Genomic DNA, 23,189 nt, shown 5'->3' with positions numbered 1-23,189 from the left:
CGTGCATTGTGAACGAAAACAGACCATCCTAAAGGGGAAAAAAGTACGTTAAAGAAAGTACTCCCTACGATACCCACGGTGAAAAACCGCGGCATCAGTCATACGTCGAAAGCATCCTTAATTAAAAACATAGTGATGCAGGAGACCGTTATGATTATGACCGTTAGACTGATTATGGTCCCACTCTGAAAACATGGACTGGAGCAGCGAGTTCCGGAGAGCTCCCTTCTCGTGCCAACAAAAAGAAAGAAAGAATGAATGAATGAAAAGAGGAAAGAAACATATAGCAGGCGTGACAGCTGGAACGTGAGAAAACAAAGAAAAGCGGATGGGACGACAGGCGTCGCCCACAATGTGGCCGCGCTTTTGGCCTCCCTCCCTTGCACGCACACATCTTGTTTTAACAGTTTTCGAAGCCACGCGATGCGTTTGGAAGTCGCTTTCGCAGACACACTCTTCCCTCCCCTCCCCCCCCTTTTTTTTTGGTTGTAGAGTATAACAGGCATAAAGGACGGTTTTATTTCTTCCGTTTTCCAGTGCCCCACATGACGCATCTCGGCGATTCCTGTTTCTTCAGCTGCGGGGAAGAACTGATGGGGGATGAAAGTTTCTATACTGCGGAATCTATCAAGCTGCGCTCGGCTGGCTTTGAAAAGTGGAGTCACAGGTTATCGTAGCTTGAGAAGTACGCGATAGCGAGTGGACAGCCTTGAGGTGGAAATGCAGAATTGCGCTTTGCAGTAATATACCATGGCAACAGCAGCTCTTTACTGTTTCTGCCATTGAAAGATCAAGTCAAAGAGTCACGTTCATCTAAGCCGTTGCAGTGAATGCTGCGTTAGCACAAGAAGCCTAGCCTATTTTGGATATTCCTCCTTTGCACAGGAAGAGAAACGTTTTGCCAGTGCAACGAAATCGGGGCATTTTCCACTGGAACGATGGCGGTGCAACTGCTCCATCACCTTCTGCTTCTGTGCTGGTCAGGTGAGCACGTGTGTCACTCAAGGCGAAACAAGTCGGGCCCTGCTACACAGAGCCCCGTAATTTCGGAATGAAAGTGAGAGGGAAAGTTCCTCCGCGACTTCGATGAGGTAGCGGAGCGTAAAGACGCGTTTGGATAGTTAGGTTAAATAGCGAATGTCCACCATTTCGGTTACTATGTCGTCGCAGGATTTTTTTTTTTTTTGAGCCTGGCGGGCAGACGCTATCGGCTCGTTTATCTCCACTTCGCTGTGCCTGACAGTAATTACAACCATACCGATGACATGCACTCGCGATCGATTCATCAAATCTTCTTTTTTTTTTTTCTTCAACCGCGTGTTTCTTTAATCTTTTTCGTAATCTTCTCGCCTGCAGTGACGCGGATGACAGAAGCAGGCTGTACGCGTTAATATTATTTCGCGTAATTTTTCCTTCGGACGACCATGCTTGCCTCAAGCGAGGCAGCATTGAGCCTCAGTCAGTGTCTTTCGCATTGCTCAAAAATTAAAAGGAAAGAGTTGCTAAACGCGTCAAATTCAATCTTACTACTCGGCAATCCAATGCGCTGGAGAAAAAGAAAAAAAGGAAACCTGGGAGACACGCCCGACCAGTACATGTAAACAATACGCCGAAGTTGCTTAGATGCTATGCTGTTGCCCTGCTGAGCTTGAGCTAGCAAGTTTGGTCCCAGTCGCGGCGGCCATATTTCGATGGGTGCCAAATACCAAAATGTTCGTGTAGTTTTGCGCGACAAGACAAAGACGTCGATGATCGGCGACTAGTCGGCAGGCTGTGTCGCTGAGAGGCGCCCTGTCACATTAGACCGACAACTCCTCTGACCCGACAGGCTTTCGTGACGCCGAAAAAACCAGTCTGCAGATTGCTGTTCGGCCAGTCTTCGGGAGGTCGACTGCAGCAAAAGAATGTCACACCGACAACGAAATTGTCGCAACAGCTGCGCTTTTATATACACCGTTTTTTCATGGACGCCACCATATTGCTGCGCAGTGGCGTCATATATATAGGCGCAGTCGGCATGCTGGCTTGGGTGATCGCTCCATTCTGCATGGCAGGTGTACGCTCGGCACTGGTTTCTGGTGTTTCTTCTCGCGCTCGCGTGGTCTATTTAGTGTGACGTGGCGTGTCGTACGGGGAAAACGGTTCTGTGAGACATACTGAAGTGGTTTAAGTCGGTATGACCGGGATTTCTGCTGGCATTTAGGCGGACGGATCGCGCAGCGCGATGTGTGCGCTCATGTTTGAGGCTACAATCAGCCTCGGAGAGCAATTGTGTATTTCTGAAAGTTCCATTGACTAATAGGACTTTATTGCGGTAATTATAGTTCTAAGCTGCGCTTTAGGAGCAATGAAACATATGCTACGATTGTAACAGCGTGGTACTGTTCTGCTGTTATACTATGAGAAGCGTTCAAACTGTTAGCTGCAGATTACATTGCGTGACTACTTGGTTCGGTGGATGAGGTTTCCACCCATGAATAAAATAGTTTTGGTTAGTAATAACAGCATAATTTACAGTGTGAACAATACTTGTCCAGCAAAGCGACCGTTTACGAACTGCGCCGGCATCCTAAGCAGTGGTAGGTGCTGGATTAAAGATATATTTGTTATATTTAGCGCTTGGCATCAAGCATGCGGCATCAACGTTTGTAGATCTATAAACGTCATGCGGCGTGACTATTCGAAGTCATACTTCGGCGTCTGCCCGTTTTCTCTCTTTTTCAAGGAAGAGGATAAGAACCGAATTTTTCTTTTTTCGGTTGTGCTCGTTCCGTTCTCTACGATGCACTCACACGTGTTCGGAAATTTCGCCCTCAGGAATAGCTGTCGCATTCTTTTTATGCGATCCCTCTCATATATTATGGCGTTACAGGGCAAAAATTCAATGCCGAAGCACATAGCTTATGTATGTATCATGCTGGTTCACCAATCGCATTGATCGATGTGTTGAGCAGCACCATCGGCTTCGTGCAGGAGGTTAGCGTAGACATATAGTGATTTTAAGCCTACAAGACTTGAAATGCGTGAGAACGATGCCGGTGCATCACAAGTATTTAATAGCGCCTGCCGCTTCGTTGTTGCTTTAGGTTGGCCGTACGCGAGCACGCGCTCTTATGTTTTAGTCCCTACGATTTTCACATATCGCCGACAGAAGACATCGCAGCTGAAGGCGTCGAAGGGACTACTTCCGTTTTTGAGAGACGGGCTTGGACAAGCGGCTGCGACCGTGACGTCACGTACCACGCAACAGTGACGAACGGTAACTGACGATGTGTGTGCTGTGCTATGTGCTCTCTCTCCCCTCTCCATCTTTCATCCCCCCACCCCGCTCCAATCTGTAGGGTAGCAAACCGGTTGACCTAAACTGGCTAACCTCCCTGACTTTCCTTCTTCACTTCTTCCTTCCTTCCTTCCTACGCCAAGTGATCAGATAGTGAGCAGATTTACCATGCCATGCTGGTAATACAGAGACACCGGATCTCTTCGTTGAATCAAAACCGATATACGCAAACTAGTTCACAATGCATACACACACCGGGGCTGATAATGCGCGTTACATGTTTGCGCCCCCAAGAGATATTTCCGCGTACTGTAGCTACCGATGCACCGAAAGACTTCCCTGCAACCTCAAATGAAAGGACATTGCGTAAATTTCACAAAGTACGATTTAAACATCTCGAAATCGTTCCGCAGCACGCGACAGCAATACTTCCAAACAACGCCGCGCCGAATCACACAAGTCAGAGAGGAGGAAAGGCTCGCCGCGCGCCATTTCCTCCTCGCCCGATGAAAAGGTCTATAGACTTGATCGCGCTCACAATAAATGGAAACGTACTTACGAAGTCGACATGCATAATCGTCAGCCTTTTGCTGCAGCTGTCAGCGTCGAGCTAGAGCCGGTGCCCATTTCGTTCAGCGGAGTGCCTACCCGCAATTCGTGCACTTATATACTCATTGCCTGTGGGCCTGAATTAGACGCCCGGTCTCGCTAGGCCGAGATGACACTGATTTCGGTCTCCCGAGCTTAGTGTGTACTTCAGTTTTGCCCATAGCGACATGAAATGAAACATCTTGGACTTGGTAAGGTGCGCACACAAGAAGCCGAAAGCGGCAACATGGCACGCAAAGCGAGAACCCGCACCGAAAATCGGCTGTGAAAGCAGCTCGTCTCAATGTGATGCCACGTTGATTGTGCACGCAAGTCAGTATGTTTTGCAGCATTTCGTCAATATGTCATGACCGCGCTCCGTGGTTTCCATGGCATCTAAAGCGAACGACGAGTCGTGCCAATCTACACGAATGCGCGGTCGGGTTGTCCACACTGTCCTCGATGTAGTACTTGCTGTGGCCCTATGGTGCTGCATATCACTGTGAGTAAGCGCTCCTCCTGTATTTGTAGGTCCTCCCCTCTCCATGATCCTGTTCTTGGCCCTAGACGTGTTAATGTATTGAAATGCCGCCTTTGAGCGGCACACTGATATTTTGACACAGTGGTATGTAGTGCTGCCATTGAGCGCACAAGTAAGCATGCAAACATTTGTAATGTAAGGCCCGTGAGATTTAAGAGCGCATAAAATCTCGGAGGTCATGTTGGACTACTACAGTCGCCTTTGTTAAGCCTAGTGAGGGAAAAAAACCGAGAACAAATCTCGGAAACAGCGCCCAATTGTCACTAATGGTTTGTTGTCGAAGCATCATGATTCAAACGTAAAGCAAAGACTAATATATCTTGGGAACAACTGAATGAAACAGTCTAGGATGAATGCTTCACGCATTTGAAATGGGTGGTGATGACGATGATGATAAAATGTTTATTTGAAACCTCTGTGAAACGAGACGGAGACAAATAGTCTTCTAGCCTGCTTGGTTTAATCAGGTTTTACACCCGCCGTGGTTGCTCAGTGGCTATGGTGTTGGGCTGCTGAGCACGAGGTCGCGGGATCGAATCCCGGCCACGGCGGCCGCATTTCGATGGGGGCGAAATGCGAAAACACCCGTGTGCTTAGATTTAGGTGCACGTTAAAGAACCCCAGGTGGTCAAAATTTCCGGAGTCCTCCACTACGGCGTGCCTCATAATCAGAAAGTGGTTTTGGCACGTAAAACCCCAAATATTATTATTAATCAGGTTTTACTACATCTATCGCTATCTATAGCCTTCTGCCTATCTGATCTCGATGTAAAGCCCGAAGCAGATGGAGCGATTTTCTTGCAAAAAACTGGCGAAGGGCCGCGCTTGGCGTCCGCCCGGCGGCCATCAGCTGTTCGCCGTCGAACAAGGCAGGGCGTCGATCAAGGTGGTCAACCACTCGACGGAAGCGGCGAACGAAGGCTGTCAGCGCCGACCAATCAGGGTGCGGTCGTGTCCGACTTCCTGCCGCCGCATTTGACTCGGCTAGCCAGCCAAGACAAGACGTTCATTTGAGGAATCGCCAGCCGGTTGCGCGCAGGCGCGAGTAAGAGCGGGCGTGACAGTGAAAATCTGGGGGGCTTTTGGTCCTTGAATGTATGACTCCGCCTAGGCACTACGCAGGAGGTTTCTTAGCGCGTGTTGCATGCGTTTGTCCCTTGGACATGCCAGCATTGTTAAGCTCCGTCGCTGGCTGCCCGGGCGGTGAGGCAGTGGGCAGGTACGCCCCAAAGCAACAGTGCAAGAATTAAGTTATTTCACAGAAAGAAGCCGTAGCGCAGTTTTTATAACGCGCGGATGGTAGGCTTGGTTCGATGTTTGGTTCGATTCTATGTGTACCTACATACACATTGTAAGGTTGTGGTGATGTCGAAGAAGAAAGAAAGGTGCGACGTATGACCAGGTTTTTACTGACCCAACTAATACAGGCAACACTGAAATCACTACGATGGGTGCGAGCACAATCTTCCCCATCGTGCCCCCGTGCGTTCGATAACGCACTGTCGTGAGAGAAGGTACCAAACTTCCGCGAGCGTGCGGCCGCATTATACCGAAACCATACCAAACCGCATCGGCGCACCGGCTATGCTTCCCCTCCGCTTGAGCGCACCTCGTGTAGGGATAGCGCAGTGCGCGTCAGCGTCAGTGTTCGCTCTGTCGGACGCGCCAGGCTCCGCTTCAACATTCTTTAAAGCTGATGTTTAGCAGAATGCGTTGTTGGGCAAGTTGGTTCATCGTATTTGGAAAGATTGGTTGCGCTTTGTAGACGATCACAAGTAAGAAGACAGGACAGGCGCAAAAGTATTCTTACTTGTGATCGTCTACAAAGCGCAACCAATCTTCCAATTAAAACTGATGGTAGCGCTAAAAAGGACGAACACACGGTGAAGAGATGACACAACGACGAAGAAACGCTATTGTTTCTTGTCTGTTTATTGTCCGCTTCAAGAGTTGTGCGTGAGCCGCCGCCGCCGCCTGGCCGCCTGACACCCATCACCGCTGCATGCGGAGGTGTTGGTACGACTCGGGACGATCTCGCAGGAGTGCACCTAACGTCAGAACTGCGGCGCCAATATCTCCTGACCATTCACGGCGCGTATAAGGAGCGTTGCAGGCGGTGGCTCGCGCAGAACCGAGAAACCGATATCCCGATGAATAGGATACAGCTAACGGCCATGCAAGCGGGCAAAATAGGACGGACACGCACGCTGCATGGGTATCGACATTGCACTCGAACTCAAGTGGAGAGGAAGTAGGCGGAGCGGTCATGCAGTTCAGCCTAGTCCAGCCGCGCGCTCGCAGGGGACCGTCCCTTTTCCTGATGACAGCGAAACAGTTCTTTTTTTTTTTTTGCGTCACGTGCGCACCATTTGAATTGACAAAAAAAATCGCTATAGAGTCGGCGGCAGCGTTCGAAAGAATTCCGGGTACATCACGCACGTATTGCGCCGAGGGACAAATTGACAATAACATGGAAAGTCGTCACCGGCAAAAGGTAAAATTAGGCACCCGTCTCAAACTTACGTTATATCGCGCAACGTCGAAATCAAAGCACGATAAGCGAACGTACACGATGGGCCTATTTTTCTTGCTCACGTTTGCTGTTCCCAGGTTATCAGAGCACTCGAAACTCCCACCTACGTGTTCTAGAACGTCCCTCCACTCCGGCAATCCACGTCGACTCAAGAGCGTAGCTCGACAGCGCCGTCACTAGAGGAAGTGCTCACCGCGCTTCAATGACACACCACAACGGCTGCTGGGCAACGAATGTTATAGTCAGCTGCTCGTAACGCTTGTGTTCGTGAGCTGGTGCTAACAGTAATAATAATATTTTACGTTTTCGGAGGTAGAGGGAAACTCGAACAGCGGTTACATTAGCAAAAACAACATTTACGAAAGTAAAAGTAAGAACGCGAGACTGCAATGCAGCGTCTCTCTGGGTGCCCAGCCGTCCCTCATCTGTTCTACTTTCCCGCGCACATCCACGCGCACGGAGGTTTCACTGCGGGTCACCGTGCTCTGGGTTCAAGTTACACGACCGCCGAAACCGCCTGCCGCCTCCTCTCTCTCAGAGGTGGCACCGTCTGTTGAGCGCCTCGCACACCAGTCAGCAGCACGCACAGTGGGATTAATGTACCTATGGAACAACTCCTGGTTGTATCAATGACAGAGGAGCGTTATCTCAGAGCAGCGCTTTTCTGCCGAGGCGAGGCGCTGTGCGTCGTTAGGTGGTGAAAGTAAAGGTAAACTAAAAAAGAAAGTTGTGGGGATAAAATAGATACAGGAAAGTGCTAGACTGCAAAAGATGCAGCCCAACAGTTCAAGATGGCTACGGAACTGTCTTTCGCCGCCACTTTCCGAAGGGGGTGCCATTAGAAATTATCATAGAGTCGAAGAAAAGTTCCGCGTCTAGGTCATGGTGTAGGTTAGGTGACCTGGCTGGTTGGTTCTCCATATTTTAAACATCGCGAAAGCAGACTAAAGACGCAAAAAGAAGAAAGGGAGACGTAGACAAGCGTTGTTTCCGTTTGGATGCCATGTCTGGCTTCGAGGTGCCTAACAAGCGGAAAACAACGTGGTCTAGCCTCATTTTAGAAGACGGGGGTAAGCCGCATACGATATCACAGTGCACATGCGTTCTGTGATCGCACGATCGCACGACACGCATCCTCAATCGCAGGACGTCAAATTGCGCTTTCCGGTGCGGAGGCCGTTCCTGGCTTGAGTGCTTACGACGACCCCGTGAGGCGCACCAACTTGTACTTCGACGAGCTGCTGGCCGTGGCGCTAAAGGAAGAGGCTGCAGGCCTGGACACGCGACCACTGCCGGCTTTCGCATTCGCCTTCGGCCGACTGCAGCGTCACGTGGCCAACTTCACTCGCATCAAGGTAAGCGAAATGAGTGCCATCCGACCAGTCATCAAGCGAAAAATTACGCGTTTATACCAAGAAAATATGCCAGCAAACTTGAAAAAGGGAAGAAAATGGCGAGGCAGACACAGACAAAGAGACAGGAAAGTGGCTGGTCACCGTCCTGTCGCTTTGTTTATTCATTGTACAACAAGCCATAGCTAGTGATAACTAGCTTGTAGAACAAGCGACTTTCATGAAAAATTACTTGCGCAGGCGCTCTATATCCATGAGAGTCATACATAAAGTACCCGTGCTCAGAGTAGAAGATGAGCTGATTGGGTATATACATTTATAAATAAAATCAAATATACGCTATTCGAAATTAAGAAGGCTAGCGAAACGATAGTCACTACACATCCAACTACCAGCAACTATATGTGCTTGTCGCCATGATGACATATCTTCTTGCGATGATATATGGGTTTGTCGTGGTCTGTGCCCTCACGTGTTATCTGATGATCGTATAAAAATTATGCGTTATCGAAGCCCTTAATGCACGCGAAAAATTTTGAAATGTCGAGCCTGGTTTATTCGGCTAGCTTGGCGACATGCGACTTCAATTAACTCATGCACCTTACCGTTATGAAAGGCGCGTTACCAAGTAGACGTAGCACGAGACGCAATGAGTGACTCAGGATTTGAAGCCGTGGTGTGTGTCGCTTTGTCAGCTTAGTTGTGATTTATAGCGGTGAATTGAACGCGCATTTACAAAACTCCTGCTACGACAGATGGTCCTCTCGCTGACCACTAATCGGGCAACCACCAGTTCTGATAGCGATCATCGTGATAGCGAGACGAACGTCGCTGTCAGCCAGTCCATTGCGGGCCACTTTTGCATAACAGAAGCGTTGCCGATAGAGCTTGTGGGGTTTTTGTTTTCTTTTTGGCTTCTTCAGGCATCTCCAACTGTTCTGCGGCTCGTGAATAATGTCGTCTCAATAGCAAACCTTAAGCCTAATGCTCGTACAGAAGAGGTGGCACCCTATTCGTCCAGAATTACACATCACAATGACACTTAATCATTGACCATATGCCTCATGCGCCATGTACACAAATAGTGCAGATATTTCGCCCATAAGGAGAGCTTCATACGCCTGCACAATTTCGACGACATGTGACCGAGAACAAGACGTTATGCGCACATTTACTTTCACTACGCCCTTCGTAATCGCTCAAGCAGACATGAGCGTTCTGCGCGAGCTCTTGGTACCATCTCGGCTATCCGTTGCAGCATATGAAGGACACTGGTTCCTTCAAAAAGCTTCAGCTAATAATATTGCAGAACCACCAACGTAGCTTAAGGAGACGTTTATCATAATGAAAACAGACAACTGCGCATGCGCACTGTAAATGGAATAATTAGAAATTGTGCTGCCAGTCGCGTCCATTTTTCACGCGTGTTTGCTTCTTACGCTCTTGTCACGGAGTGGCTCTTGTCGGCACAAAAAAGAAAAAAAACTGAAGCTTGCACTGCAGCGAGGGTCAAATCCCGCTTCTCTGGCGATTGCTGCCTGAATGTCCAACGAGACGGAGTGTCCGACTAGACGGAATGTCCAATAGTGGGCATTCCGTCTCGGCTGGGCATTCAGGATCGTTGGACATTCAGTGGGGAACGATGCACCAAAGCCAAAGCGTCGATTCACGGGTGCCGCTGCCAGCGATCATTGAGCCGATACTGAAAAAGCACGCGCTCTATTAAATTATGGATGCTGCATAAATAACTCGTTATATAGGGTGTTCCAGCGAACACTTTCAGAAATTCTTCAAGGTTGTCTGTGGCAGGCAGTAACTAGAACACCAATGCATTTCTCCGCAAAGTATACTGGGGTTATCCTGAGAATTTGTTCCAAGTGGATCCTCGCCTTGCGAACCCCGCCGCTACAATTTGTAAATTGCAATATGGGCCATTAGGTAATTAGTTAAAAACGTAATTCGTGAATTTTTTTATTAGTCGATTATGCATTTTTATTTTTTGTGCGAGTAATGTCCGCCTCTTCGAGTAGACCGGCTCAGTGAGTATAGTATTCTGCTATCTGCCACAGGTAACCTCTAAAAAATTTTGCAAGTGTTCGCTCAAACACCCGGTAGATATCGCTAACTTCAGGAACAGTTTATGTGGTCGCACGCCTGTCTTATTGGATCCCAGGCAAAAGATCTGGTACCCCGCATCCTTTATTTTTTCTTTTTGATGTATATTTGGAGCAGCCGACAGCAATCGTTGTGTAGCGCGTTCAGCGGCTCAAATTGTTATTTTTTTCTTAATATATGGCGAAATGACGTTGCCCGGGTACGATCGCGACCGCACTGGCTGCATATATATGGGGGTTAAATGCAAAAAAAAAATAAACACTAGTGTACTTAGATTTAGGTGCACGTTAAACAACCACAGGTGGTCATGACTTATTCGGAGTGCCTCACCACGGGGTGCCTCGTGATCGGATCATGAAATTTGGCACGTAAAAACCCATAAATACACTATCATTTTAATTCCGGGAGGATTGGCAATGAGATATTCGATTTAAAATGCTCGCTTACTTTAGAAGTAATACTGCACGTCGGTGTTTATCATGGTGGATATTGAGGTGCGCACCATCTATTTCGCGAATTCTAGAAGACCTTCAATGTCAAGCGGAAACTATGGACGAACAAATGGCAGGGACATGGTAGAAACATAAACAATATGTCGTTGTATACCAGCCAAGTAACTTATATGGACATATATATTACTTAGCGACAGCTATTCGAGAGGGCTATTCTGTAAGAGGCCAACTAACGGACTGTGCATTTCGGCCACCGCTGACTGGAGTCTTACCAGCGAAGAGGAGACTGGCTGGAGGGAGCCTGTGCCCGGATAGCTGGTACAGCTTCAGCCAATCACCGGTGCCCGAAATGCACAGCCTGCTACGAATAAGTCGACTCACAATAACCCATCCCCTCCATAACCCCCCAGGTTTCCTTATTTGTTACCTCCATCGCAGATATTACAATGATATTTATCATCGCCATAATTATCATTTCCATATGTTTTTGTCTTCTAGTTGAAGGCAGGAAGTAGCCGGAAAATAAAATTATTTGACCCTCCCAATCTTCACACCGTACTCAGTGATTGTGCATAATCACAGTTTTGTCATGTCATCGACATATCATCATCACCAACGTGCGAACGTCTGCTCGCATGGAGGTTCACTCATTCGTGAAAGAGATATCTTATTTTGTCGTAGCGCAAGCTGAACAACGACAGCAGAAAGGCACATCTGACACACACAGCGCTCAGCTTGCGTGTTGCGCAAGCCGAACACAGTCTTCAGCTTGCACTGCAACAAAATAAGGCATGCCACGCCAACGAGCCCCCTATAGCTATCCTCATCGTGAACGAGTTCCTCGCAGCGGCAGGCGTAGCGAGGCACCGAGCTTTCAATCCTTGCGTCAATCGGGGCGCGTAGCTCCGGTTGCTTCCGCACCCGCCACGTCGGTGCTCGCCGCCTCAACTCGCGTGTCTATTTCGAAAGGAGGCTTATTTAAGGAAGCCCGAGAGAGGGGAAGACCGAAGGTTCACCCGGGGTGCAAGCAGTCCCGTTTTGGCGTTCCCTCAAGCGGTCACACTAATGGTTCGCTCTTCTGCATTTACTTATGAATGCATTTCGCAAACGGCGTCCCGGAAGGCAAGAGCGGTTCGCGGCACCGTCAGCAAGTCGTTGCACACTCTGAGACATTAAGATCCCCCTTGTGGTCTCGTCCTGTATTGGGCATCCGTCTTGAGCGCGTAGAAATCGTTGTCCTTGTTTAGTGACTCTACTCTATCGTTCCGTATTTTTGTTGCTTTAATTTCATGGTAGAGCCATCTCATAGACACGTGTGTATACAATCGCTTAACACCGAAGAATAGCAATGCACACGCACTGGTGTGTGTGTGTGTGCGTGCGTGCGTGCGTGCGTGCGTGCGCGTGCGTGTGTGTGTGTGTGTGTGTGTGTGTGTGTGTGTGTGTGTGTGTGTGTGTGTGTGTGTGTGTGTGTGTGTGTGTGTGTGTGTGTGTGTGTGTGTGTGTGTGTGTGTGTGTGTGTGTTTGTGTGTGTGTGTGTGTGTGTGTGGCTATACGCGGGTGCGACACGTTGGTACGACGCAGCACACGAGGTCATTGCTGAGCAGAAAGAACAGCGCCCCTGCAGCTGCCAGGCGTCTCAGAACGCTGGCGTGATGACGAGCAATGCACCTCGATGGTGCGCGACATAAGGACGAAGGGAAACCGTTGGCGTTAGTGAGCGCCCAGTTAATTATTGGCTAACGTTAGCTTGACTTTTACTGTTCAGACCAGAGCATAGACGCAGAAGCCAAGTCGAAACACCAGTGTGCTTGTGGTGTACGTGCGTACAACACTCATGCTAGCAGCGCAAGGTACAGCGCTGTTCTATAGCTCCGCCATCGAGCATATTGAGAGAAGAGCTGACTGCGCATCGTCTTGGTTCATTCGTTTTTGCGGCAAAATTCATTCCGCGGATCTGGAGACCCTCACGCTATTCCGGCGTGTGCGGCGCATGCCCTGTCGATTAAGGGACAGCACGACGTCGGTAGCACTGCCGACGGCGCGAACGAGCATAGAGCGTCCGTTATATAATAGCTATCGCAATAAATGCGAGGCAGTAAAGTGTCGATCGCGTACGGAAAATCTTAAGCGCGCCGCTACGCTGGGATGCTAAAACTGCATCTTTCTATCTGTATGTCGTCTGATTTATTGATTGACTGAATAATTTGTTCGGTTTAGTGGCTGAAACATAGAGCTGCACTGTCAGGTGCATACAGTGGCGTAGCTGGAAATTTTGTACGGAGGGGGGGGGGGGGGGGGGGGGGGCGTGGAGTGAGGTTGGGCTGTCGTATCAGAAAATATAACAAAGCCGCAATTTGATCAGTTGACAGCACGTCTTCGTGCTGCAACAATTTTTTTTGGTAGGGGTATGCAGGAAGAAATCAATGCAAAGGGAGGATTACGACGTTGGCCACAAGCGAGTATCTACATTGGGCTACTGATTGCGCTACCGAAGGACCGCCTGAATAGAAAGGAAGTGCAAAGCTTCGTCCACAGGGAATCATGCGCATGGTACTCGGCATCATACACCGGCGATACGAAAAAGAGAGAAAGGAGGTATACCATAAAAGCCCGCACACAAGACAAATCGTCATCTGGGGATAACGAAAAGAGACATAAGTCTTACCCGCGCACGATACGAGTGCACCAAACTCAGCGCGAACGTTTATTTACACCGGATTTCTCGATTCAATCGTCGCTGTCCATGGTTGCACTATCGGACAGTTTCTTCTCCAAGAAGTCTTCCCAGCTACACGGATCGTCTGTGCCGTCGAGCAAATTCGAAATGGCGCACTTTTTAAACGCACGTCAAACAGGGTGCTCCGGAATTACGAGGCCAAATATAGGAGTGCTGTAGTTGTTGATTTTCTGTGTGGATAAAATTACCGTCCTCTTAAAGGCAACCGACTACTGCTTTGGCGGTCCTGACATTTTACAACTTGAATGCGGGGGAAGAAACAACAACGCCACTTCCGGATAACGCGTGCTTCATCTGATTAGCACGCTAGGTCGACGCTGGGAAGGTGCGTACTCGTTTGCTATGTCAGCACATCATGGCGGCCAAACCCACGCAGTCTCTCTGCGCCAGATGATTACGAAGATAATAATAGCAATGCAGCAATAACGTAAAAAAAATTGAGCACGATTTCTGGCTGAAATTTTGGTTTGCATCAACACATTATACGAGGAAGAAATTTGGCAGGCTAATAACTGGCAAAAATACTTGTATTATGTGCCAGTTTTCGCGGTATGTTTAAACACAGGTGGGTACCTCCACCGTGCTTGTAGAGAGTAAAAAAAACTAAACGTGGAGGGAGAGTGTACAGAGTTGTAGGGGGCCGCGGGGCCATGCTTGCATCCAGATCGGCGCTCGGTAGGTGCAACGTGTGAGCCAGGCACGACGTGCAAGGTCGAAACACATTTCCGAGCGGTTTTGTTTTCGCTGTTTAATAAGGGCGTCAATTTGACGTTTCAGCCATGTAGCCCACAACGACAGCGAACAGTTTCCGCCGCGAGAAAAGACATCCTAGACAGAATTCTAGAATAGATTCCGGTGCAGTTGGTTGTAGTGGTCGCTGTGCGTGACACCATGACAAAATTTCCGAAGGGAGGCGGCATACCTGAAGCCCCATAGGCGCCCCCCCCCCCCCCTACCCTCCTTTAAGTACGCCCTTGCGTGCAGAGCAACATATAGAAGTTCCTTAGTTGGGGCCTCGCTTGCCTGCACCGATTTCTGAGCGCCCATTTCTTGTTGTTGTTGTCTTATATTACTGCCATTTTGTTTTGTGGAGCTGCATTTTGTTGCCTGAGGTACTATTCTACACATTGCCAAATTCCGCCATGTCGTCTAATTGGCTAATGGTGGCATTCTTAGGCAATCGGAGGCGGCTGTCTCTGATAGGCCTCTCTGATAGGCTCAAATAAGGTCACCTTTACCAAATTTGACGACGTGGCAGAAATTGCCAATGCGAAGAATAATGTGCACTCTCCCCAGCCGAATTTGAAAAGGTGGTGGCGGCAGCGGTGGCGGCCGCCGTGATTCTGACATTCGTGGATCCGGGATCAGCGGCAGAACGCTACAACTGTGAAAATTCTTTCCGTCTTTCATTTCCCCTTACCCTCCCTCCAGTGCAGAGTAGCAAACCAGAATCTTCTCCGGTTGACCTCCCTGCCTTTCTTACCGCGTTTATCTCTCACTGTCTCTATCTAAAAAAAAAGCCATGGTGAGTAATTAGAACAATTCGTTTGTCCCAAGAGAGAGAGAATGGAGAGGAAAGGCAGGGAGGTTAACCAGATATGAGTCTCCAGTTTGCTACCTTACACTGGGGATAGGGGATAGGGGTTAGAAAGATGACAGAGAGGAAAACGCAAAAAAAAGAAAAAAAAACGAACGCGCACACATGGAGACACACACACACAAAAGGCGTTCCAGTTAAAGTCGTTCACACAGGCCGGTAGATCGCAAGAAGCGCAAAAGCGCCTGCACGGCCTTCTTCTGTGACGGTAGGTCCTTTCGATGTTGCAGAATTCTTTTTTCGGATAGCGGTTGGTCGTCCAGTTGGTCAAGTTCGTGGCTAAGGCATGCCCTCTGTGGACTGTACTGCGGGCAGGTGCACAAAATATGGCCAATTGATTCTTCATGGCCGCAGTGGTCACAGGTTGGGGTGTCGGTCATCCCTATGCGGAAGGCATAGGCTTTAGTAAAGGCAACGCCCAACCAAAGTCGATATAAAAGCGTGGCGCCAGTGAAGTAACCTGCGTAGGAAGATTATTGATATTGTTGAATGAATGTTAGGTCGCTCATGAGTGGTATATTCTTTCTACAGGAAAAATATGCCGTCAGTTGCAGCATTGTTCTGACAATAATCGAGGGAATAAATTTTTGTTGAACTATCTCCATTGTTGCACGTTTACTCGTATATAGCCTCTCAGTATGGTTATATGGCTTCTTTTTCTTGTGTGTGTGTGTCAGCGTAATGAATAAGCATAAGCTGTGACCAATGCTCATGTGCCACCCCCCCTCCCTAGTGTAATATCTTCGTAATGAGGGCCTTTGGGGCTATCTTCAATAAATAAATAAATAAATTAATTAATTAATAATGGAACACCGGAATACCGGCACTTAGAATGAGCAGTCCCGCCTTTCTCAACCCAGCCCAGGGAGCTTCTATTATTTTCCATTTCACTTAGATAGCTCCGACAACCACCTCCCGAGAGATATTGAAGGGGTAGACCAGATGCTACCTACTGGATGCCGTAAACAAGTAGGCTGCTGCGTATTCATCTACTTACAACGGCTTTTCGCCGAGAACACTTATGCTGCACAATAGCGTTACTTTGCGTTCTAGTAGCGTCGCAAGATCTCGATACAAGCGCTGCCACTGCTGAATAATTACACTCGGACGTTGACGTGTTCTCTAAATGGCCATGCTTTAAGGGAAATTCCGATTATCAGTGGCTGCACGGAGGTTGTTTCAGAGAGTTACGACCACGCCGCAGGTCACAGGCCTCTCGGGCGGCGTGCAGCGGTACGGTGATGCCAGCGCCCCCGGGTACCTACGCGGCAACTTGACCACGGGCTCGTACATACGCTTCGAGGATGCCTCTGTACACTGCGGGGGACATGTGCGCCTCAATGGGTGAGCGCTAGTCGATGGTTTTCATGTCAAACAGGGAGGACACGGGGCAGAATGGCTGCTACAAAAATTAACCGACGATTACGATACTCCCTAATACGAAAAAGAAATATTGGCTGGCGCGAAAAATCTCTCTCGTGCAGACGGAGCGAAGTGCGGCGCGACTGCCCCGCTAATCAAGATATCGCGAGAGTCATCAGGTGGATGACACGTGGGCGCGATTCATAGCAGCCGCCGCCGACAGACCTCCCGGACGACGCGCTCTACTATTGCGCCATCTCGTAGCCATTATCGCCGCACTCAGCTTTTTTTCTCACCCTTTCGCCATACTCTCCTCCTCCGCTTTTCTCATCGCTTCTTTCATCCCCCGCTGCGCTCCGCGTTCGCTCTTTCATCTTTCGCTGTGCTCGTTCGCTCAGTTAAGCCGACGCTCACCGCACGAACATGCGCCTAAGAACTGCGCTCTAAAAGGCCACTCCGTGCTGTTGGTCAAAAATTACTGGTCGCTGAGTACAGTCCGTACCTATACTCACGTGGCGTCGACGCTGGGACATATGCTAATCAAGGCTTCATGCAATCTCTTTCAAATCTTGCACAATAAGCAGGTCCTGGGTTTTTACAGCATAAGAATACTATAGGCCCGGCTATCCCAGCAGCTTGTTAGATCCTGCGAGTCACAATAAGCTTTGAGACCTGGCCTTGTTGATAAAGCAGAGTTTAGAAGCGATGAGATGAGCGCCATGCAGGACGGAAGTCCGTGATTTTGCCGGCCGCTGAAAAATATGATACTTAGGTGCGTCAAGAAGCCGCAATAAAATGAAAAGGAAGAGCTGAAACAAAAAAAAAATGTTAACAATAACGAAGTTATTGAAGACACGCAAGCGTCATTTGTTCCTGGAATACATGGTGCTCGTGGAGTTGTCTTCGCGCGGCTAGGTGCATAATCAGGGGCACTCTTACATAAACAACTGCGTTCTTTTGAAGAGATAAAATACATAAATGTAGTAAAGCTTAGGCGATATCAATAACATGCAGCGCAACAGGGGGTGCTTAATAAAGGGTGTACATTTGTGCATACATTAACTATTCCTACAAGAAAGCGTTGCGACGACACTTAGTTACGTCAGAAATGCAGGTAAACTTTTTATTAACGTCTATAGTAAAGCATTCGCTCAGTGGCTGTAGAAAAGAGCGACCTGAACTTCTTTATTGTTACGTTCACGGCCACGCGGTACACATTCTGAGCCGCGTATGCGCAGGGAGCTTCCCCAGAACGAGGATACAATGACAACAGTGCACGTTTATCTGTTTGCTAAAACGATCAGCTGCAATCCACTACTTTTCCCTGGCCAACACACTCGTTAGAACGTCTGTTATCAACTCGTGAAAGGGCGCTGTGCTCCCCGGCGGCGTTCTTACTCCTAGATTAGTCGACGCGCGAGTGGGTACGTGTTAAAGAACATAGCGCTGTCAGGAAGCAGGATGAACATGCTATCATTCCACCGAGGTCCAACCTATTACTATCAGTAGCGACAACCAACTCAGCAAGTTATGAGCAGGCACCAGCAGTCGCAGGAAGCGAGTTTCCGAACCGAACGCCGGGTCGTAATATACGTATTGCTTGAGCTGTTCTTGTGCTTCAGCTGCGAAGGTCATGACCCCTAAGCTGCTGTTACAGGTAGTAATTCTAACATCCGTGTACATTGGTTGCGGCATAGTGAAGCAATTGCTGGATTACGATCGGGGATAATCTGGGACGTATGCGCAGCATGTTCCAGGCTCAGTTCGTGGACCTGCAACTGCTGCTCACGTACACCGTGGCGCTGGTCGAGGTGATGGGGTTCCCGGAGGACAGGCCGAACCTCCTCACCTTCCAGCTCGCATCAGGTGGCGTCAACCTGACCGCGGTCAGTCCGGACAGACGACCAGGTACGTATAGGCGCCCCTTCGCCCTAATGTCAGCGAAGAGGCGCAAGGGTTGACACGTGATGTGAAGGAAATGTCATTCGTTCGATGCGACACATATTTGCGCCTTGCTGGTAGCGTCGCGTAGCGCGTGCTTCGAGTACAGAAACCAGTTTTGCGCGGTAGAACAAGTCCTGTCCCTCTTAAGCGATTTATTCCTCTGCTAAGAAGCCCATGTATGGTCCAATCAAGCACGAATTTTGAGAGTGTGCTAAGGAGTCCCGCTTACGAATAATTATAGTCCGGCGACGGCTAAAGCGCGCGAACGGCTTTCAGCTACCGTTCGGGCAAGGAAAGTATATATGCACACATTAGTCTTGCGGTATACATAGAAGCAGACATGCTCACTACACGTCGCAGTTCAATCTGTAGGTTACTCGAAACTGCCTTTAAGAAAATCAGTTCGTGTGCGTTAATATTTACAATTGCCGCGACAGCTTTGGCAATTGTCTACAGGTCAGTTCTCACATTGCGGTACCAGAGGGCGGAAACGCTGACTGCATTCTTTCAATTAAAATCGTAATTCTATGCGATATTAATGGTTGTAACAATGGCAGAATACACTTATGTAACGATAGACCTACAAATGAGTCATAATCGGCATCAACGTTTCTAGTTGCACCGCTGGCAGAACTTAACAGATGTCGTCTCTCACACTCGAGTTCCTGAACAATCACAGAACTTTACGTATTAAATTTCACCAAAATTTTATGCCAGCGTGAGTTGACATCGTGCACGGCCCATATTAATTTGGAGTCAGCTCTCGAATTTTTGCAGCGCTTGACCTTGTAATAGTGTTAACGTATGTGGTGTTGATGTGCGGCGTTTGAGATAATTTTGGCCAAGGTGTAATTAGTCGGCTGTGCTATTAGGAGCATGCGTATAAAAGCGTAAGACCACCAGTCTGTGAAGCAAGTGAAATATTTTTTTTGCATAGTTGCATAGTTGTGAAAATAATTATTCATCTCCGCAACAGTTCAACTTAGAGAAAAACTTGCGACTCAGAAAATTGTTGAGCTATAGTTCAGAAAGGCTGACTGCTGCGGTAGCTGGCCTTACAGGTTGACTGGGAAACCTAGAGCAAAAAAAGTTCGACACAGAGACAAAGAACAGACGAGGCTGAACGCGTTGTTCCTCGTCTGTTCTCTGTGCCTGTGTCAAACTCTTTTGTGCTAAGTTTTTCAGTGAAATTTTAGAACGCTCTAGAAAAAGTCCAATTCTGTAGCAAGTCCAGTGCATTTTTGTTTTCGCGTCATAAAAAAAGCCCGCGACATATAGGAAGAGCAAATGTTCCACCCACAAGATACTTTCATAACATTGGTTCTCGCCGTGCGTAGTTAATTATTTAAGCACAGTAGTTGGTGGTTAATCTTTCAAAGCTGCGCTGCTGATTACAAGTAGTTTCATGCGAAAGTTCATGTGCAATCAATTTGACATCTGGCCCGCTGTTGTCCATGGGTCTGAGGGTGCTTTTGTGGGTAAACTGTAGCTCAGAACCTCTTGTAAACGGTCAATGAGAGTCTTCATGAGTGCACTTTTCAAGCAGAGTACCCCATTATCGCATGATCTTGAACATCATCCCCCACTAAACTGTGGCTATGAGCTAATCTCGCAACCTGATCGGTCATTAAGAAAATGGGGTTTAACGTCCCATACCAACTTCGGGGTTATGAGAGACGCACTGGCGCAGCGCCCTCCATTAATCTCGAGCCCCCCCAGCGCTTGGTTATTGCAAATCCTCATCTTCGTACATGAACATTGGTAGATTCCGCTTCCACGGAAGTGTAGCAGCCACTGCAGCACGAAAGCATCTGAACACCGTAGCCGCTGAGACAGCGCTGCGGGTGACCACGTGCTTTCGTGCAGCTCATATAAATACCGTAATCAGTCGGTCGCCAAGCTGATCTAACGGTAAGGTTGAGAAGAAATGCACCTAATATAGGAACAGTAAGCTGGGCGAGTTCGTGTGTTTTGATCGCAAGGCACCATCGCCTCACTTCTAAAACCAAGAGAAAGACCACGGCCAAGAAATATGAGCGAAGCGTCCTGTTCTTTTTCTTGGTCTATGTGTTGGCGCATCGGTTCTCATAATAAAAGGTTCTTAAGCGTCTTTCGCAGCGAAGCACCGTGTTGTATATGGCAAGCTTATTGCGACTCTCGAAATCGCATTATTCGGTGCGCCGAGCGTTTATTTTGTTCAGCCGCAGCTGACGAAGCTGACGCGTCGTCAGCTGCGGCTGAATTGGGGTACAAACGTGAGTTGTGGACGCAGTCCCAAATCCGACGTGCACTGCTAAGTCGGGAGCGTATATTTGTGAGTCCCTCCTACACTTTATGTTTTCCTCTGCAGCCCCGCGTAGAGCTCGCCATCGCCGTAAGGACAAATGCAAAAGCTCTTAAGTTCAGCAGCAGTTACATAAATACGACATCGCTGTCGTACTCGGCAAGGCAGCGCCTTTCGAGAAGCGGCTAGTTCCTCCTCCACGTCCTGGAGGGAAAACTTATAGCTGGCGAGCACCAGTGCATTTCACTCATTAGGCACCGCGTGTCAAGGGCTTTAGCATTGAGATCACGGTGCGACTTAAAATAACCGGTCCTCCGTTCTAAGGGTGACTCGTCGGTGTCTAAACATGAAGTTGGGGCCCTGTTTTTGATTTCTTCTCATATAACGAATGCTTTTGAGCCGCTACTGACGGTGACGTTATATTTAAACGAAGAGCTTCAGCCAGAACGTATACAGATTAGCGATGTGCCGTTTTATAGGGGTACCGGGACGAATTCGCAAGGACAGTGCTGGTGGAGACATCTGATGTGGATTTGTTCAACAAGACAGAGAGTAAAAATTTCGACTTTTGGACGGCACTGCTAGGTAAGAATTTTCAGGGTGCCAGGAATCAGGAAGTATGCGTTCCAGCGTTCAGCATCTACGTAAGCTACATATGACAGCCGCACCAATGTAATATATATATATATATTACATTGGTGCGGCTGTCATATGTAGCTTACGTAGAGGCTGAACGCTGGAACGCACAATTCCTGATTCCTGGCACCCTGAAAATTCTTACCCAGCAGTGCCGTCTAAAAGTCGAAATTTTTACTCTTTCTCTCTCTCTCTCTCTCTCTCTCTCTATATATATATATATATATATATATATATATATATATATATATATATATTGATACACAGTTCCAAAGCATCGATCCGGCAAAACGAGACTGTTACAAAACGCCGCTGCTGTTTTTCACTCCGTAGGTATACCCTGTTGTAGGTTACAAGCATAAGAGCTGGACAGCTTCCTGTTTTTCCCTCTGACATAGCTTCGTAAATTCAATAAAATAAAAATACAATGACGAGTTGTAGGATTGCGTTGGAACAGAATCCAGTTAATCTTCGACAGTATTTTTTGCGTCTTCATAACCACAAAACAGGGCCACAAGTTGTACATGACCGGGCTTGTTGGAGAAGTATGGGATGGTCCTTTTCCCAGCAGTGGGCGTAACCAGGCTGATGATAATGATGCTGATGAACCACAATTTTAAAGCCCTGTTTGCATACGTTATATGAAAAATAATAAGTATTAGCCTGAGGCTTTATACACCTTTTTTTTTCTAATCTGAATACGAGACCAAGGCTTTCCGTAAGCCAAAACCAAATAAAAAGCAAGTTTTTTTTTTTTTTCACTGCAGTAGGCTGATAAGGCACGCGAGTGGACGTTTCGTGGGGGCCACACACGCGCTCCTCTAATCGCGCCAGCGAACGCGACTAGGTAGTTTTCACCTGCCATCACGGACACGTTCTCCGTTCTCACGTGTCGTCATCGAGGCCACCGAACATGGCGGCCCCGTTGATGTTAGTGCGCCATTTCACGCGTGCCTTTGTCTTGCTTCTTGAAGGCGACTGCTTTTCGCCAGGCTGTCACAGCTATCGAGCTGTCGAAATTTGCGAGAGGCGTGTGTCTGGCTGTCAGGTTTCTTGTTTTACGCAGTTCCCGGACGTGCTAGTACGGCTCATACGCCAAAATGGCGGCCGCGATAAGGCCAATGCAAACCGTCTGTTCCTACAATATGGTAACGCCAGCGAGTGCGGGTTTACGTTTGAACTCTCAAGTTGTGGCCCTTAAGCGTACCTTTGCTTCTGGCGTACCTCATGTTCGACAGCCGAATGCCGGCAGAACAGCGGAAGACGCGGAGGCCGGGGACAGTGTAACAATCAACCGCACCCTTGATGAACGCAGCCGTGGACGAAGAGGAGCTACGGCAGCTGATGGAGTCCGGACGCGCTGCCGTGCGGGCTTCCACCGAGCACTTCCTGAACGCCGAGTTTCGGGCTGCACTGCAGAGGGCCGTGGCGCGAAAGCCCATGCCAAAGCCCTGAGCCAGGATTCACCCCGGCGTCAGGCATCGCCCACACAAATGAATGCACTCGCTGCTGGGCAAGCAGGCGCGGCATACTGCATCATTTTTTTTTTTCAACGTTGCCTATGGCAGCCGCATGCGATCATGTAGTAGACATCAGTTTCAATTTTCATACAGACTTCTGACTTTGCTGTTTTATTTTTTGCCGCCTTGGTTGCTTGGTGGCTTTGGCACTGCGTTGCTAAGCACGAGGTCGCGGGAGCGAATCCCGGCCGTGGCGGCCACATTTCGATCGCGGCGAAATGCAAGAATGCCCGTGGCCGTGCACT

The 23,189-nt window shown here is 48.5% G+C and overlaps 1 protein-coding gene across 1 annotated transcript; it reads left to right on the top strand.

The window, feature by feature from the left end:
- Positions 1-638: 638 nt before the first annotated feature.
- Positions 639-22,950, top strand: LOC142591255 (uncharacterized). Its single transcript, XM_075703595.1, has 5 exons — positions 639-984; positions 8,089-8,297; positions 16,403-16,542; positions 18,308-18,468; positions 22,740-22,950. Exons 1-5 carry the CDS (start codon positions 939-941, stop codon positions 22,877-22,879), a joined length of 696 nt encoding a protein of 231 aa, XP_075559710.1. The 5' UTR covers positions 639-938; the 3' UTR covers positions 22,880-22,950.
- Positions 22,951-23,189: the final 239 nt, after the last annotated feature.

This window comes from Dermacentor variabilis, chromosome 8, assembly GCF_050947875.1.
Source record: "Dermacentor variabilis isolate Ectoservices chromosome 8, ASM5094787v1, whole genome shotgun sequence".
Taxonomy (NCBI): Eukaryota; Metazoa; Arthropoda; class Arachnida; order Ixodida; family Ixodidae; genus Dermacentor; species Dermacentor variabilis.
The sequence above is the reverse complement of the archived record's forward strand: the minus strand, read 5'-3'. Positions and strand labels throughout refer to the sequence as shown.